General features: G+C 47.1%; 1 protein-coding gene across 1 annotated transcript; it reads right to left on the bottom strand.

Annotated features, from left to right (window-relative positions):
• Positions 1–1,293: 1,293 nt before the first annotated feature.
• LOC122379506 (C-type lectin lectoxin-Phi1-like) lies at positions 1,294–1,638 on the bottom strand. Its single transcript, XM_043361771.1, has one exon. The coding sequence runs from the start codon at positions 1,636–1,638 to the stop codon at positions 1,294–1,296; it is 345 nt and encodes a 114-aa protein (XP_043217706.1).
• Between the last annotated feature and the right edge of the window lie 17,786 nt (positions 1,639–19,424).

The raw sequence follows: 19,424 nt of genomic DNA, 5'->3' as shown, positions 1-19,424 counted from the left end.
CGTGAAGAACCATGGGGGTTCTGAAAAACGGTGGCATAACATTTTACCCCACAGGGGTCTAAATACCTCTGTACGTTCTTAACGTTCTTCCAAAGTGTTTTCAGTGTGCAGACACGATGTGAAGCAACGTCCATCGTGTATTTTACTTGTGCTTGAAGTTACCCCCTCTCTCACCGACACGAATCAGTCCGCCTGAGCACGTGTTAAACAGCACCATGGACTCCCATACTCATTAGGAGGACTGAAAAGGCTCCTATCGCCCATTTTCAGCTCTGCCAGATATTTCCACTGTTTTCTTGTTATATCTGCCATAGCTGGGTCCAAAAACTAGAAGTCTAGGGTCGGAGGGCAGGTCGAGGATTTTGATACTGGCCGCCCTGGTGGTGTCTGATTCGCTGTTTTTCTTTCTCCCTGAAGACTGATTCTTCAAAAGCTGCACATACGCCAGATGGACCGTTTAAAGGTTATTTATGACTACAAGCTTGTTCATACGTTATTCAACGTCTTTCTGAGGTATCCCCTTGATCATCGTATGCTTCGAACTGCCTCAATGCTTCAAAATCATCGTTTTGTGTCGTTCCTTACTGAACGGCGGTGGACCATGCGTGCCCGATTGGTGGGACATTTTCAGGCTCCATTGGGGCCGAGGCCGTCGGTTAAAAGGGACAAATGATGACACCATACAAAATGTCCCAGATTTATCTATCACGTGAATTGCTTTTTTGCACGCGATTTTTCGATTTAGGGACCACCATTGACGTTTACTTTTTAACAGTTAAAAAAATCACCCTGTAGTCTCTCTTGAAAGTATCGCGACTCCGAGGGAAGGCGCCACCTGTCCCAGCCGGGGTTGAGCGGAAAGGTTTGAGAGCCGCTGGTAGCACTAACCGAAGTCTGACACGCGGAGGCAGCCGGCGCGGCGGGGCGAGGGGAGTGGTTGCGGATTGCGGAGGGCTAGGGGGAGATGGCAGTCGCCATCCGGTAACTTGTGATGGCAGCTAAGCACGTGGTCAACGGAACCCACCCTGCTCGCAGAGGATTTGTTGAGATTTGTTTCATTGCAAAGTTAGCAATTTGACTCGTCATCGGCACGACTGTCACATTTTTTTTTGGGGGGGGAGGGGTAACATCCGGAAACTCGTGCCCATATACCCAAAAAATCATCAGTTGCACCCGCTAACAGGATGCATCCGTGCTTGCACATGCACTCGTAAGCGGATTCAAAAACAAGAATTATCCCTCAAACTGAATGGAATAGTTCGCTGAGCCGCCGCAGCCCAGGACGCGATACTTTCAAGAGAGACTATACGTTCCCAGCGCGCACAGGAAGCGGTACTTCCAGGAGCAGTCGTAGTCTGCCCACTCGCCCACGGCGTACATTTCCTCGGGGCGCAGGCCGTTTACCACCACGCAGTCGTGGTTGGGCCCGAACTGGTCGCCGTCGGGCTCGTCAGAGGTCAGCCGCAGCCAGTGGGTGTCCGTCACGAGGCTGCCGTCGTCCCAGTACAGCCGACCGGCCCGGTCCGGAGTCGAGCGCAGACCCACCCAGAAGAACGTCACGTCGGCCAGGTCCAGCGCGGGGGGCAGCTGGCTGTAGTCGGCCACAGTGGCCAGCTTCGATAGCCGGCTGGCGCACATCGCATCCGCCTCGGAGTAGCTCAACTGCTGCTTGATAAGTACGTAGCAGTGCGTTTTAGTTCCACTCCAGAGATGTGGACACCTTTTGTTGAGTCGCTGGGGAAAGAGGAGGAAAATGGTCTTAACAAACACATTTGTTGGATGAATCGAATTAAAACACTCAGAGAAAGGTAGAAGGCTGGGCATGATTGGAGAAACGACGCCTGCCGCCTGGTTTTCACACAACCACAAAGGAACTACGATAACTTCTTGAGGATACAGCGAATCATCCGTCCAGAAACTTGGATGCACGTGTAAGATAATTTTCGATAACGCCGCCGATCATCAATACTGAACTGATTATCAATAATGGCGACGCTGCAGCACAAGAATTTTCCACTATGCATACACAATAGGGGAGAGTGGGGTAAGATGCCCAGGGTGGGAAAGACGCCCCACCCCCTCTAGCGGCAAAACAAAGAATCGAACCTGGAAATTAACGCTCTTGGCGTAAAGCGGAAGCCTGCCTTGTTAACTGCACCAAAATTTGCAAATGTCCGTCAGACAACGGTTGGCTGGTGATTGCATGTTTTTTATTTGCTGATTTCAAAAAAAAAAAAATGGTGTCAAAACATTGTAAATATCAAAGAAGGTAAATAATTTTTATGTCACTTGCTATTGTCGTGAGACATTAACATGTGTGTACTTTGTCCAAACCAGTTTGTTTTAGGATGTAGTTTTAGGGCTAACAAATTGTACTGATTAAATGTTAATTCGGTACCTTGGGGAAAGATGCCCCCTGCACTGATGGGGAAAGAGTCCGAAAGACGCCCCCTAAATCCGTACGCTGTCCTTCAAGCAACCCGTCGAATCATTTAGTACATACTTGTGATGAGAGACAAAAGCCGATCTGGGACTATTGAGAGCCCAATACGGTCGGCTGCTCCCCATGCCGGTCTCTCGGCCCACACAACGACTTTTTGGGCGGCATCTGACTCTGAGAGCCCTCGAGACGGCCTCTGTGGGCCCCATTATTAACTCCAAGGCCCCTCACGACATCCTTTGAGGGCTCCCACGCTGGCTCCACGGGCCGCGCTGGCATCTTATAAGGTCCCCACGATGAGCTTGAGGGCCCTCAAGACTCATGAAGATCTATAAGGGCCCCACAACGTTCTCCGAATGCCACCACGGAGGCTTGTTTAGTCGCGCTGGACTCTGGTGGCCCTAACGATGACCTCTGAAGCCCCTCACGACTACTTTTGAGGGCCCTTACGATGGCATTTAGTGTTTACTGCAGGCTCGAAGGGGCTACTGATTCGTTCAGGCAATTCACGTGCCTATTTATGTCACTTATAGTGCAGGGGGCATCTTACCCAACGCCAGGGGGCGTCTTTGCCACCCTTTGGGTAAGATGCCCCCTTTCAGTTCTTCGAGAAAATGCTTAATAGCAAAAAATATCATATTTCAAGCACGAAAGAGTGATATTTTATGAGAGCAATGATGTCGGCTTCCGTTGAAACGACAAGTTTTTGCTTTCCGATGGTCATTTACGAATAATATATGACATAACAAACCCCTGGGCATCTTTCCCCACTCTCCCCTACACATGTTTTCTCCTTCAAGGGATTCTGGAAAAGCTGAGCTATCAGCTTGAAACATGAAACTCGATGCACTGAGAGTCTGAGACCTCACCTGTCTGCAGCCACGTGTACCTATAGAAGTAAAAAAAAAAGTAAATTACATACAAGTGCCTTCTAAGCCACGAGTGGAAGCGGAACAAAATGATTCAATAACCACTCAATTAGCTGAATCAGCGCACATGCCAGAGGCGGCGGAAGGTAATTTGGGATGGGGGGGGGGTCCAGGTGCCTCGGTCCACGGTCCACTCTAACCCACTAGGCATACACATCGGGGGCGCTATTCCCGCGCTTTTTCGATTGCCATGATTGCCGCATCCACATTCGAAGGCAGAACAACTTGGTTTCTTTGAACGAATGGCGTCATTAAAGGGACTATCCCACCTTTAACATGGGGTTTGAGTTGAGATAGCCAGGTTTGCGGCGAGGTTCAGAAACCACTATCTATCTAGGTTGCAACCCCCGCGGCCTCTTGGTGTTGAAGAAATTCGTTCCCTTCATTTGAAAATGGGCCTTGTGCAAGGCCCTATCTTCAACATGGAGCGACCGTTAGTGTGACGTCACCTCGTTTAGTCATTCTGATTTAAATGGGTTTGTTCGTTGAAAAATCGCTTAAAACTTGGTCTGAACTTTGTTGTGGTGCCTACAGAGTAAAAAAAAAATCAGCTTTATGACAGTAATGTGGCCTGGGGAAGGAGGTAAGTAGCCAGGAGCCTGCCACTGATAGGTTAATGAAAAATAAATGCCAGAACCGTGTTCCTGGTCATCCAATCTATAAAGTCGGGCACAATTTACCTGGTTTTAACAACATTTTAGAAGGTGGGATAGTCCCTTTAACACTCGCACCGACGGGGGTGTGCGCCAACTTCATACCGACGGGGGGGGCGGATGACCGCCCCCCCCCCCTGAGATCTCGAGAACGAAGCAAGATAGCGACAAGCGGTAAACGGCAAGGGATACGCACGGACAAGGTCTACAATTTTTACAAGGGTCATTTTCAGGTCAGGTCAAAGATGACGTCATAGGGGTCAAAATGGCGGCGCTAGGTATGGAGAGAGTTTTCTCGAATATTTACTTTAATGAAAAACAATATCAAACAGACTTGTGCCAAGGTCCCAAAAAGATCCGAGATCCAGGGTTCGCAGAGTCCAAGGTCTGGGACCTTGATGGATCCTGGACCTTGCATTGTCATTTTTGTCGCAAGACCTTGGAAACCCAGGACCTTAAAACATCCATATGCCGCGAGACCTTGGAATCCCAGGACCTTAAAACATCCATATGCCGTGAGACCTTGGAATCCCAGGACCTCAACATTTGCATATGTCGCGAGACCTTGGAATCCCAGGACCTCAACATTTGCATATGCCGTGAGACCTTGGAATCCCAGGACATCAACATTTCATGTGACATGAGACCTTAGAAACCCAGGACCTCAACATTTCATATGCCGTAAAACCATGGAAACCCAGGGGTTAGGACCTCAAAATTTTGGTATGCTGCAAGACCCTGCAGAATGCAGACCTTCAGTAGGTACCAGTTTTATTATTTGTCATGGGATCTTAGGAGAACGGTCTGGACCTACACCACCATTTTGTTGATGGACCTCAAGAATCCTGGAAGCTTGACCATGGGGTTTATGTTGCACATGGGCCACTATGGACCCTGCACTAGGTTTTGTCTGTAAGCACTTCAATAAATATCTATGGTTGAGCGACCAGCTGCAAGGGGCTAGATAGCTGCACGAAGAGAAAACGAACCAGACTGTGTAGACATATATAGAGCAAAATCATTGCCATGGTTGTGAGGCAGAACTGGAACAAGAGACCTGGTAGCTTTTTACATTATCAATGTCATGGATTATGAAACTGTCAAACAGTGGACAGTGGTGGTTTGGAAAGTTCTTTTCTAATCTCACCTCACATATTTTCTGGGTTGTGATATGCCGGGCTTGAAGCTACTTGGAAGCTACCCACTGACCAAGTAAGTGTCAAACTTATTTGTTTTGCAATTCATCAAATCACCATTGAGCAATGAGCAATATCAATATAAGCAATGATTCCATGACAGTTCAACTTTTTCGTTTAGCAGGTTTTCGTCGGACAATTTTTCGTCTGCAGATTTTCGTCCGCAGACTTTCGTCTATGCATTTGTTCGTCTGTGCATTTTTAAGTCCGCTGTCCGCACTCCGCCGCCGCGCATTATTTTCATAAGGACATTTTCCGCCTCGTCCAGACGAAAAAATGCCGGACAGAAAAATACTCAGACGAAAAATGCACCAAATTAATTCGAACAGACGAAAAAATGCAAGACGAAAAAGTCAGACGAAAATCTGCCGACGAATAACCGGCTGACGAAAAAAATGTCAGATGGAATTTTGTTCAGAGCCTTCAATCTAATGTGAATGAACAGTAAGTTAGGTTTGCGCTCGCTGATACTCTAATTCTATTGGCTAAGTCGATCAGTTTTTCTGTGAGCGCTCGCGCAAACAAGACTTAGAACATATTTTACTTTTTATCCTAGGTATTATGTAACTGAATGTGCAGAAAATCGAAAGCATATACCTATCCAATTCAACTTTTCCATTTCTATGAAGCCTGTAGGTTTTATTTCTTTTTTTTTATATTGCCTGAAAGAATACTTGAATGTCTGTCTTCAATAACTGTAAGGTGCTGTCCTACATTCCTACTGATAAGGTAAGATTGAATTGAAAGGGACATGACAATACAAATTGCAAGGTACCTATTAGGGGAAGGAGGGTGAATTGCGCCACCTTAAGGAAAAACGCTAATTGTAAGAAAACCGCTGGAGATATAAGCATGCAATGGTAACCACTTCAAAGAGGAACTCATTAGCTACGATTTAAGAGCCTCCCGATCAATTAAGAATGTTTCGTTTGCTTCCGACAGCTGCTTTTCAGAAACATGCAAAAGGGCGCATTTACCGACAACTGCTGTAAATTGCGCCAGGGGGATGGCGCAATTAGAATCAAATTGCGCCCTATACTTAAACATGGCTAAGCGAATGAGACGGAATGCATACACCCCGGCAGTGTAATGTCATTGCGGCTTACTTAAACATTTATAATGTTAATCAGGCTGGATAAATAATAAATGTAGATATAAATAGCGATGTTTTTTGCCCAGGTAAATAACTTTACATGTGTCCGTATGTTTGTAAAAGTGCAACGAAAACGTTTTATGTAACCGACTAGATATGTGTGAAAGTAAGGTTAAATTTTCAATCGTTTCTCTCAAAATTATTAATTTTATCGTTTCGACAACTTGTTGACATCAGTTTTTACTTTTTGATCATAGCTGTCACCTCTCACGCCCGAGTCCATGTTGAAAATGCCGTATTTTGTCAATTACACCACAAGTTGTCATCCTAAATGGCAGCTGCATTATAAGTTTGACGAGAGAAATAATTTGCGGACTGGCGACAGCGGGCTGCTCCCCTGCCTGGCATTAAACTCCTTCTTTATTGCAATCAGTTAATGGTGCATTCATACTGTCGTGATACAATAGCTACACCATTATTCTATTTGCGCCCTCATGGCGCAATTGCCATGGGCGCAATTAGAATTGAGGTACTTTTTAATAAAAGCGTAGAAGTTATCATAAATATGCTGAAGGAGGTTTACTGTTTAAGTGAAATATAATTAAAAAATGGGCTTTCTTTCTAAATATCACTCTGAAAATCACACACGTATCACATATTTTTATAGCCAACGGTTCAAAATACTGCAAAAAAGCTAAGAAAACGCCGTAATATCTTTGATGGCGTAACTGAGCCCTGCTGATTGGCTTCGTCGGAGAGCTTGGGCCATAAAATGAACTATCAAGTGGTGAAAATATTGTTTTCGAACACAAAATTATAAACATGCCATTGAATTCGTGGGAATGTTGGTGGGCGCAATTGGTTAGGAGGGCGCAATACACCCACTTTCCCCTACCTACCTATATTTTTTACGAATTTGTCAGGTTAAAGAAGGAGAGATTGATATTATGATTCATTTTTAACTTGTGTTGAAGCTCCCCCTACCTATGTTGGTTAACGATAAAACCACCACAGTTCACAGGTTTGCATAGGTTCTGCCCCTTTCAATGTTGCTGGGCATCCGTTGGCAGAATATTTAGAAGTAAGTCTGCTCATCAAAATGTTAGTTTGTTCAAGTTCTTGTTGTGGGACCCTGAATACTTTGGATCCTGAGATGTATTCTTGCGTGGGACCTTGAGGACTGTGGACCCTGAACTCTGAATTGTGTACCTACTTGTCATGGGACCTTGGGGATTGTGGATCCTGAAATTCACACTTGTCGTGAGACCCTAGGGACTGTGGATCCTGCAATGCATTCTTGTCGTGGGACCTTGGGGACTGTGGATCCTGCAATACATTCTTGTCGTGGGACCTTGGGGACTGTGGACCCTGCAAAGTGTACTTGCTATGGGACCTTGGAAACCCTGGATTCTAGAAATTGAATTTGCCGTGGGACCTTGGAAACCTTGGATTCTAGAAATTGAATTTGCCGTGGGACCTTGGAAACCTTGATTCTAGAAATTGAATTTGTCGTGGGACCTTGGAAACCTTGGATTCTAGAAATTGAATTTGCCGTTGGACCTTGGAAACCTTGGATTCTAAAAATTGAATTTGCCGTGGGACCTTGAGGATCCTGGATCTTGATTTTTGGTCCCGGCACAAGTCTGATATCAAATTCTTATCTGTATTCAATGTAAACGCGTTTCGATTATTTCTTTATCAATACATTGATACAATACAGATAATGAACACACACAATTCAATGTGGGTGAACGCGAGCGATGAGATTGATATTTCAAACGTTATGACCTATTCACGTGGCAAAACTTTCTGTTCCCTCCATAAAAGTCTACCCAAAATTGGTGCCAATGAGTAATCTCCTCTTTTTGAGTTGATGTTTGGCAAACATTCAATCACCGCAGCCTCGATCAGTTTTCGTCGATTTTTCCCTTTTCCGCTCCATAGAATTCTTGCGTCTTTCCACTTTGGTAAATGGTTTTGTTCCTCTATATGAATAACGAAAGAGCTTGTAACCGCAGGTTGTTTGAAAAGACAAACACTATTCGTTAGAATTGTGTTTTTCTATTGAAAAACAACCGGAGCGGTCCTTCTCCGGGCTATGTTTTGCAAGTCTGGCCGCGAATTGGGGCAACTTGAGCGGGGCCTAAACTTATGGCTCGATTTTCGTAAAAATTTCAGTGTATGGGCTCCCGAAGGCGATCTACCTGATGGCACCGGTCGCTACTCGCTTAAAACCTCGTGGCACGTGGCACGTGCGATTCCATTTTCTCCATGTTAAGTCAACGGGGTTTTAGACACTTTTTGCGCGATCGCCAATGGTGGGAAAACGGGCCAAGGAAGAGGTGGTTTTCTTCCCAGCATTTTATGGCAAACACGTTCCGGTACACGCCAGTGTGCGCGGTATACACGTCAGAACTTCGTAACGTGTCTTTGCACGAGGTCAAAGTTGAACTTTTTTCGCTCCCCATGTTAAGTCAATGGGCGTTATTGCAGAGACATTTTCATTTGTTCATTGTACAAAATTATATGATACGATTTTGTTTAAACTTTCAGGACTTGTTGAGAAACGACCATAGAACATGTTGTTATGCTTCTTTAAGCTGTGCAAATTCGTTTCTTCTTTTTAACCTCGTTTAAAAAAGAAAAATTTTAACATGGAAAGTCAATGGGAGCGTCTTTGTTGCTTAATAACTTTTTACAGTTGAGATATATTTAAGTGAAAAGTTTATAGGTTATACAACTTTTGATGCTCTTTCCAGTGATATATAGAACGTCATTGCACGTTGTGCCGTTTTCGAGAAATTTAGTAAAAAAGCACGACATTACCGAGATTTGAGCTCACACCTATTATGGCCTTGGCTCAGACAGCATACGAACAGGTGACAGGGATACCTCCCATAGAAGGATGCGACACGAATTTAATGCTAAATATTAGCGGCCGGCCGCCGTGGGGACGTTTTGTACGACTTATATCTCCGCAGTTGCTGGACCGATACACTTGCGGTTTTTTGTATGGGGTAGCGTATACCCTTCTTACAAGTATCTTACTATGGACGATGCATGCGGGTGACCCCCACTGCACGTGACACGTGTAAAACAGAGAGGTGTCACTTTTGTTGTAATGACAATACCACGGTAATTCCTGAGGAGATTCTGCTGAAACTACACAAGGATGTAGGCACACACTGGGCCATGCCTTTCCATGTGCTACGGCTGGGGTGCAACTGCACGTGCGCGCGTGCAGGGTGACGCTTCCAGATCTCCAGAACGGCCGGGCCGATTGAGTTCAAATTTGGTACACCGCTAGAGACCGGTTAGTAGGGTGCCGTGCACAAGTTAGATGGGATCCATTTTGCACGTGCGCACGTGCAGGCTGACGCTTCCATAGCTAAAGACTGGCTGGACCGACTGTGCTCAAATTTGGCATACCACTAGAGACTGGGTAGTAGGGTGCTGTGAACAAGTCAGTTAGTATGTATTTTCATGTGCCACGGATGGGGTGCAGCTGCACGTGCGCACGTGTAGGGGTCGCTTCCAGATCTTGAAAACGGCAGGGCCGATTTAGCTCAAATTTGGTACACCGCGAGAAACCGGCAACTAGGGTGCCGTGCACAACACAATAGGGACCCAGCTTGCACGTGCGCATGTGAAGGGTGCCGCTTCAAGATCTCGAAAACGGCCGGGCCGATTGCACTCAAATTTTGCACACCGCTAGAGTGGTTAGTAGAGTGTCATGTTCGTCAGTTCGTAGCACACCCACTCCGGTCTGCACGTGTGAGGCTCATCCTCTCGTTTGGCGGTAGGTAACCGCAAGCTGTTTCTTCATTAGACAAACACTATTCGTTAGAATTGTGTTTTCTATTGAAAAAACAGCCGGAGCAGTCCTTCACCGGGCTATGTTTTGCATGCTTGGCCGCGAATCGAAATAGAAGACTAGACCAGGAAACAATCAATGAGTTTGCTGCCAAAACACATTAACCTCCGCCCGAGTGGGGCGGGGGCGTTTTTAGCCACACCTATTAGTTTTTTTTTGCGTTTGTTAAGAAAATTACTACGCGCATTGTTATGAAGCTTTGTATGATAGATCAATTTCAGCGGCATGGTTGGACCTCTATGTAGGTACACATTGGCGACAACGGCTGAGCCAATTGCGCTTAAATCTTCATTCATGCGGCTACATACGGAAGAGGTGGCACTGCGGCGCAACATGCTTTCAGGCGTTTGACACTTCTGCGTCATCTAGCGAGTAAATGTTTGGCTAAAATGCCAGACGCATTTACCACACTCGGTAATCGTCTTCAAAAGCTTCAGTTTCGTGCGAGTCATCACTCATCAGTTCGAAAGAGATAGTGGTTTTCCCGGATCCCTCATTACTCCGCCATTCATTTAGGCGGTTTTATACAATAGAGCCGGCATTGCGGCACAGCATACATTCAGGCGTTTGACGCTTCTGCCATCTAGCGAGTAAAAAGGAATGTAATGTGTTTTCGGCTGATAAGATCAGATCCGTTGAAGCATCAATATTAAACTTGATAGTCGGCACAAGTCAATGACTCTGATTTGAATGGTGACGTCGACGGCGACCGTGACGTCACCATTGCGTCAATATTGATTTACCCTCGCCGGCAGAGGGGGCAGCACCCGCCTCCTCCCATATGGTTTTTTCGTGATAGCTCGAATCACGCCGGCGACAAAGTGCTGAAACTTGATATGCGATATGACCTCATTCCACCAACCTCATGACATGAGGGGCTCTGACCTGCCCTTGACCCGAGGTCAAGGGCAGGTCAGGTCAACCTTAGGTTGACCTCAACCAAACAAAAAGTATATCATTCGACGCGCCTTAGCAAGGTAAGCACGATGATGCAGAAATCGCGGCTCTGTGGCCATTTTTGCGAAGTCATTTAGCGAAAACCAAACCCGTATCTTGGGTCAATTGACGTGACCTCAGAGGTCACTAGTTGACATGAGACCTTAACCCTCGCCGGCACAGGGGAGGGGGTTGATGCACCCCCCCCCAGGGTTTTTCGCGAATAACTCGCGTAAAAAGCGGCCGATCGCGACGAAACTTTCGGTACCCTCGCATTGGTCAATTTTACACCTACCCTTAGAATTTCATGACCCTGACCCAAATGACCTTTGACCTGTGACCTCTTTTCCGAGACCATATTTGGCCGGAATCGCGATTCTGCGTCCTATGTCGGCTCGCATTAGCCGCGCGTTTGCAAGATTTTCGTGGTTTCAAACGTCCAAACATGTGATATGATGTTGCTTCCTAGGGGGTGTCTATTAGGGTGGGTGTCAAGGTCATCTGAAGGTCAGGTCAGGTCACTGACCTTTGGTGACCTCGGTTCACTTTTTCGAGTTTTACATGTTTCTAGACTAGTTTTTGGAGCGGAATTCGAATTTAGCAACCATTTGAAAGTTTACGAAGTAGTTTTGGTGCCTTCGTAACATGTTACGAAGCTGTCAGAGGCGGATGTCAGGTACTACGAATACCCGTCACGACCCCTACCGGTTGACCTGACCTGACCTGACTCAAATTTGGCACACCGCTATAGACCGGCGAATAGGGTGCCGTGCACGTCAGTTTGTAGCACACCAACCCCGGTCTGCACGTGCAATGCTCGTCCTCTCGTTTGGCGGCGGGTAACTCTGTAGTTAGTTTGCCGATTGCGCTGATCCTTGGCATGGATGTAGGCACCCGCCCCGCAATGCCTTTCCATGTGTCACGGTTGGGGTGCCGCTGCACGTGCGCACGGGCAGGGTGACGCTTCCAGATCTCGAGAATGGCTGGGCCGATTGTGATCAAAGTTGGCACACCGTTAGGGCTCGGCGAGTAGGGTGCCGTGCACAAGTCAGATGGGACCCAGTTTGCACGTGCGCACGTGCAGGCTGACGCTTCCATATCTCGAGAACGGGTGGGCCGACTGTGCTCAAATTTCGCATACCGCTAGAGACCGGTTAGTAGGGTGCCGTGCACAAGTCAGTTAGTATATATGTATTTTCATGTGCCACGGTTGGATTGCAACTGCACGTGCGCACGTGCAGGGGTCACTCCCAGATCTTGGAAACGGCTGGTCCGATTCCGATTAAATTTGGTACATCGCTAGAAACCGGCGAATAGAGTGCCGTGCAAAAGTCAATTGGGGCCCAGGCTGCACGTGCGCACGTGCAGGGTGTCGCTTCCAGATCTCGAAAACGGCCGGGTCGATTGCACTCAAATTTGGCACACCGCTATAGACCGGCGAATAGGGTGCCGTGCACGTCAGTCCGTAGCACACCGACTCCGGTCTGCACGTGCAAGGCTCATCCTCTCGTTTGGCGGCGGGCGTTTTTGCTGCGTTTACAAAGGTGCTTGCTCAAACAACCTGCGGTCCCGCGATGCGGAGCCCAGCATCGCAGATGCTGGTAACCGCAGGTTGTTTGAAAAGACAAACACTATTCGTTAGAATTGTGTTTTTCTATTGAAAAACAACCGGAGCGGTCCTTCTCCGGGCTATGTTTTGCAAGTCTGGCAGCGAATCGAGACATCTTGACCGGGGCCTAAACGTGCATTGCGATTTTCGTAAAAAGTTCAGGGTATGGGTTCCCGCAGGCGATCTACCTGATGGCACCGGTCGCTACTCGCTTAAAACCTCGTGGCACGTGGCACGTGCGATTCCATTTTCCCCATGTTAAGTCAACGGGGTTTTGGACACTTTTTGCGCGATCGGGAATGGCGGAAAAAATCGCCGATCAAGGTATGGTTTGCTGCACACCATTTTATGACTGACACATTCAGGTACACGCCCATATGCGCCGTCTACCCGTAAGAAGTCGATATTTTTTGTAGTACGACTTTGAAGTTGAACTTTTTTCGCTCCCCATGTTAAGTCAATGGGCGTTTTTGCAGAGACATTTTCATTCGCACATTGCACAAAATTATATGATACGATTTTGTTTAAACTTTCAGGACCTGTTGAGAAACGACCATAGAACATGTTGTTATGCTTCGTTAAACTGTCAGAATTCGTTTGTTCTTTTTAAGCTCGTTTAAAAGTGAAAATTTTTAACATTGAAAGTCAATGGTAGCGTCTTTGGTGCTTAATAACTTTGTACGTTGAAGATATATTTAAGTGAAAAGTTGATAGGATATACAACTTTTGATGCTCTTTCTAATGATATATAGAGCGTTATTGCACGTTGTGCCGTTTTTGAGAAATTTAGTAAAAAAACACGACATAACCGAGATTTGAGCTCACAGCTATATATGGTCTTTGCTCAGACAGTATACGAACAGGTGACGGGGATACCTCCCATAGAAGGATGCGATTTAATGCTAAATATTAGCGGCCGGCCGCCGTGGGCACGTTTTTGTACGACTTATATCTCCGCAACCACTGGACCGATACACTTGCGGTTTTTTTGTGTGGGGTAGCTTATACCCTTCTTACAAGTATTTTACTACGCACGATGCGTGCAGGTGACCCCAACTGCACGTGACACGTGTAAAACGGACAGGTGTCACTTTTGTTGTTATGACAATAACACGGTAAGTGCTGGGCTGATTGCGCTGAAACTTAACAAGGTTGTAGGCACACACCGAACCATGCGTTTCCATGTGCTACGGTTGGGGTGCAACTGCACGTGCGCACGTGCAGGGTGACGCTTCCAGATCTCGAGAACGGCCGGGCCGATTGAGTTCAAATTTGGTACACCGCTAGAGACCGGTTAGTAGGGTGCCGTGCGCAAGTCAGATGGGACCCATTGGCACGTGCGCACGTGCAGGCTGACGCTTCCAGATCTCAAGAACGGCTGGGCCGACTGTACTCAAATTTGGCATACCGCTAGAGATTGGTTAGTAGGGTGCCGTGCACAAGTCAGTTAGCATGTATTTCCATGTGCCACGGTTGGGGTACAATTCATGCACGTGCGCACGTGTAGGGGTCGCTTCCAGATCTTAAAAACGGCTTGGCTGATTGAGCTCAAATTTGGTACACCGCTAGAGACCGGCGAATAGAGTGCCGTGCACAAGTCAATTGGGACCCAGGTAGCACGTGCGCACGTGCAGGAAGTCGCTTCGAGATCTCGAAAACGGCCGGGCCGATTGCACTCAAATTTGGCACACCACTAGAAAGAGGTTAGTGGGGTGCCGTGCACAACTCAAATTTAAGCATCCTATCCCAAAGCTCATGCGCACGGCTAACTCTCCCGCTCTTTCCTTTGTCACCCTAAAAGGCGCGTTGCTGGTATCAACCCTCACCGGCCGAGGGGGGGGGGGGCAGGTGCCGCTCCCCAGACCTCAGACATCGGAACCTCGCACCGCCCTCAGAGCCAAAAGAACTTTCACAGGAAGATGAAACTTACAGGACGTAGTATCCTCCTGTTAGCAGAAAGTGACCTACCGTGACCTTTCATGACCTGACCTGACCTGGACCCGTGCTAAGTATGGCCACTATACGCACATGACCTGGCCGTGACCTGAAAAATTCGAAGTACAAGTTTGGTACCCTCAGGGTACGCATGTATTCATGACTGTGTAAAAAAAAATCGAAAATGAGCCTGATCTGGCTTATAAGTTGGTGGTCAGACACCAAATAGGTAACCCGCGCCCTGGTGGGGTCTGTTAATAACGCGACCTGGTGGGGGGATAGTTAACCCGCGCCTGGTGGGGTCTGTTTAAAACGCGACCAGGCCCGATTTCACCAAGTGAATATATTCTTGGTCTACTTTGGAAAAGTACACCGACAGTACAATACTATTCTGTTTCACCCATTAGCGTCGCCACGGGGGGCAAGTGGGGCAGCTTGCCCCCCAACCTCCGGCCGGACACCCCCTGAGATCGATGCAGATTTGACGATACAGATACAGATACAGATACAGATACAGATACAGATACAGATGTATTCAAACAGGATCCCCTCTGAGGAGGGGCTTTTCACATGTTCACGTCAATGAAAAACCGAAAATACAAACAATGAAGCGCATACATAACTCTTTCACGCACATGCATTCGTTCAACATACGTTCATGTCGATGGCGTGGCCAGCAGCACATTTTTGACTTTATAGCGGTACGACAAAATACCTGGCTCGACTCCCAGCTCGTTCAAACGAGCTATGCCACGGTAGCAGAGCCTACGGCGGCCTGCTTCCGTACGAATGGATGGGAGTGTAAAATAGTAGGCGCGCCTGCAGTGTCGTGTCTATGACGCTGGCTAGCCCGCTGGCCAAGTGTACCTCGGAGATATTCGGGCTGTCCGGACGTGATGATGCGCTCTACAGCGCTCACAGTGTGATACGTTACTGTTTGGCAGTCAACCACTTCAGCTCCTTAATGACTGCCACAACATTATCGCGACGCCGCCGACCGGATACGACACGCGCACAAAAATTTATCACTTTCTGCAGTCGGCAAAGCTGCGTCTCCCCACACGATGAGATTTTGGGGTCGCCAAAAAATGGGGGTAGTTTTCGAAAATGTCCTGTGAAGTCAAAATTGGTCAGAGTGGAGAGTCCCAGCGAGTGAGAGTCACCAAAATCTTCCGGACTTTGACTCCAAACTCGGACATGTCAATACTTTGATTCAATGGATGTATTGGTTGGTTTTAGCTGAGTTCTATGCTCGGTTTTCATCAGTCTACAGTACGCTGACACGAAATTTTTGTGTGAAGACCTAGCTCGAAAATTTCGAAGTTGGTTCAGGGTCTTTCCAGTTCTGGCTAAATGTATGCGGCATGTTCAAGTGCCGTTAAAGTGCCACAGGGCTATTAAAGGCCGCTCTTATGCTCCTAAAATCCCGACTGAACTCTAAGAACGTCCTACGCTAACTTCCGAGGAACCCAAACCGACCTCTGGGTGCCCTCGGGCCGGCACTTGTGAACGCCACTCCGGTCTCCCACTGCTGATTCTGAAGGCTTAGGCGCAGATATTTACCACCCCCAGAAGGGCGCGTTATAACAAGACCCCATGGGGGCTCGGGTTAAAATCGTTACAGGCCGGGTAGGGGCGTGACGCGGGTCGATCCCCTAGGTCCGCTCATACTGAGATTTTCCTGTTACATTGCAAAGACACGCATCGCGATCGCCCGTAGCCAGCCGCATTGATTTAACCCTCGCTGGACCTATTGGTTTTCTACATACGCGCCGGCCAAGGGGGGGGGGGGCGGGTACGACCCCCCTCGCCGTTTCGCCCCTAGTGGAGCTAGCGCGTCGCGAAAAAAAAACAAGCGTGTGCACCGTTACGAGACGCAGATTGGTACCCGATTTTAAGGTCCTAGGTCAACCGGTGACCTCTGAGGTCAGGTCAAGTGCCCCAAGGTACGGTTCAGTTTTTGGTGAATAACTTCGCAAAAAAACGGCCGCAGAGCGCCGATTTTGGCAGCATCGTGTTCGCTTCGCTCAGTCGCGTCGAATGATATACTTTTTGTCCGGGTGAGGTCAACTTGGGGTGTTGACCTCAGGTCAAGGTCAGGTCAGCACCCCCAGGTCACGAAGCTGGTTGAAAGAGGTCATGTTGCATATCAATCGATTCGGCAGGCCTTCCTGAGTCCATTGGTGGCTTTCCCGACTCGCTAGCTCAATTTGATCAAGAGTTATTGACGAAAAACTAATATGACCTTGATGACGTCATAAATGACGTCACGACAGGTCAACATTGCAAAAGTGACGCATCTAACCTTGCAAGGAGTGCATCAAATCACGATTCTGTGTGCTTGAGATAGTTGGAGATCGTTCCCGGCGCCAGAATAGCAGTTTTCATTTTCCCCCATTGACTTATAATGGTGAGGTCACGAAAATGACCTAACCTCATATGACCTTTAGGAAAAATCCGAGATATACAAGTTGTGGGACTCATAATGGATACTAGATCCTGCAAGTTTCATTTCCCTGTGACATCTCCTCTGGCAGTGAGGGCGTTGCGAAGTTGCGACACCTGGAGACTGTGCAGAGGTTCACTTATGACGTCATAGGTCAGTGACCTGACCTGACCCAAAAATGCGGTTGGTGTCAAAAGATCTGGCTTGGATCAAAGGTCAGGTATGCCAAGTTTCAGCTCTTTATCGCCAGCGTGTTCGGAGCTTTCGCGAAAAAACCCTATGGGGGGCGGCACCCGCCCCCCTCGGCCGGCGAGGGTTAAACCCCGAAGTGAAGGAGGCCAGTTTAACGAAGTCATGCGCTTTTGCAAAAAAAGTGAATATGAATCTCCTGCATCGCTCAGCATCGCTTCGGGACTTCGGGACCGTTGACGGCTCATGCGGTTGTCAATTGTTATAGAAGTGATTAGATGTTATTAAAAAGAAAATCGTTAGACATTGTTACTGTCTAATTTCATAGAAACTTGTGAGTTTTGTGAGCTTGGTCTTGCTAGAAGACTTGAAGACTCGTAAAAGAACAGACAAGGTGAGTTTAACGCTGCCACGCTTGACCATCTCCGTCGGCTCAGCTAACTGGTCTAGCGTCTGTTTACTTGTTTTCGAAAGGTAGTTAGGCAATTAATATGAATTTCGCAAAAAATCGTCCTTGTTGATAGTCAAATGGTCATTCTGTTTTGCAACATTCATTATGAGGCCCAGTATAACAGATTCTGGTTAGATGCTCCGAATACTGCGCTTCTGAGACAAACGAGAGTTGTTTACAGTTTTTGTTTCACGTTGCTAGGTGGTTGCTATGGAGCTATGGATACTCCTTACATAGTGATTTGCATTTTTTTATGTGATATCGACATATGCCACCGCTAATACCTCAACTCATGCTGATAATATTGTTGATTTGTTGAAGAGGATAATGAAATGTATGAATAGAGCTCTGCAATCTTGTCTAATTAGTTTAGCGGTAAGCAGCAGCATTCATCCCGATTTTAACCCTCGCCCTGGCAGGGCACTTTTCATAATGTTACGGCCTGGGGGGGGGGGGGTGATGCGATTCCCCTCGCGATTGGCTGCTATGGCACCTAGAAACACCAAATTTGGTAGGTAGGTGGACCCTCTAGAGTTCTCGCTCCTGTGCAAATTTGGTTGCTCTAGGTCAATATTTAGGGGGTTTTGGAGGATAAAAATGTAAAAATTTCGCACCTCAAAAGTTTTTTACTGATAACTTTTGATCTAATTGCGATAGAGCAAAAAGAAAATTACCAGTGAACTCAGCACGTCAAGGCGCGTCGAACAATATACTTTTTTTTTGCTTGCTTAAGTGTACTTAAAATTTTCTTAATTTTTTAAGTAAACTTTAATTAATTTATTAGGTTCAATTTAACCAAATTGCATCATATCGCATATCATTCAATTCGGCTGATCACCAGGAGCACAATGACACAATTTTTAAGCTCTAGCGTCATTGTGTGCCAAGTTATTGGCAAAAACGTCATTTGACCTCAGTTGACCTCATTTGACCTGACCCATGGATAAGTACACCAAATAAAGAAGCACCAAGTGACATGCTGCTAAGTACTGTGGTTTCAAAGCATAAAAGTGATAGAACGAAGCAGATATCTCCAGTATTTTCCGAATTTAGTATTTTCCCATAGTTTTAACATTACGACGTAATGACCTCTAACTGACCTCAGGTCAGTGACATAAAAAAACCCGAACTACATGCTATGCAGCTTGGTGAGCTTAGCACATTCTGAAAGTTTGAAGGAACTCAGTCCAAAACTGTGAGTTGGACAGGTGCATAAAGAAAATTGAAATTTGACCCCTTGTACCGGTTTTTCTGACCTGGTGACCTGACCCAAGGTCACATGGACCTGAAATTTTTAGGACATATGTAAAAAGGCTGCCCAATAGGCTGTGCCAAATTTTGCGGCGCTGCGCCGTTTTTACGCTATCTTTGAAAAACCTTAGGGGGGTTGCATCAACCCCCTGCCAGGGCGAGGCTTAACCCGGCAGTTGCTGGGGTATTTCGCCACCCACCGTTTGCTGGGGGGGGGCGTTTAACGCCCCCAACCGATAACTCGAGAACCAATAGGCGCAGCGAAACGCACGAGGCGGCAAACGAAAGAGCGCGACGAGACGCTTCAGATGAGTACTTTAAAGTTGAATTTTGAGGTCACAGGTCGGGTCAAGGTCAGGTCAAACACCTGAAATCGGGCTTTCAGTAGCATGGACTTCAGGACTTCGCAATGGGCGCCTCTT

This window comes from Amphibalanus amphitrite, unplaced genomic scaffold (assembly GCF_019059575.1).
Source record: "Amphibalanus amphitrite isolate SeventyFive unplaced genomic scaffold, NRLGWU_Aamphi_draft 000079F_arrow, whole genome shotgun sequence".
NCBI classification, from domain to species: Eukaryota; Metazoa; Arthropoda; class Thecostraca; order Balanomorpha; family Balanidae; genus Amphibalanus; species Amphibalanus amphitrite.
Note: the sequence above shows the minus strand (reverse complement) of the source record. Positions and strands in the feature narration are given on the sequence as shown.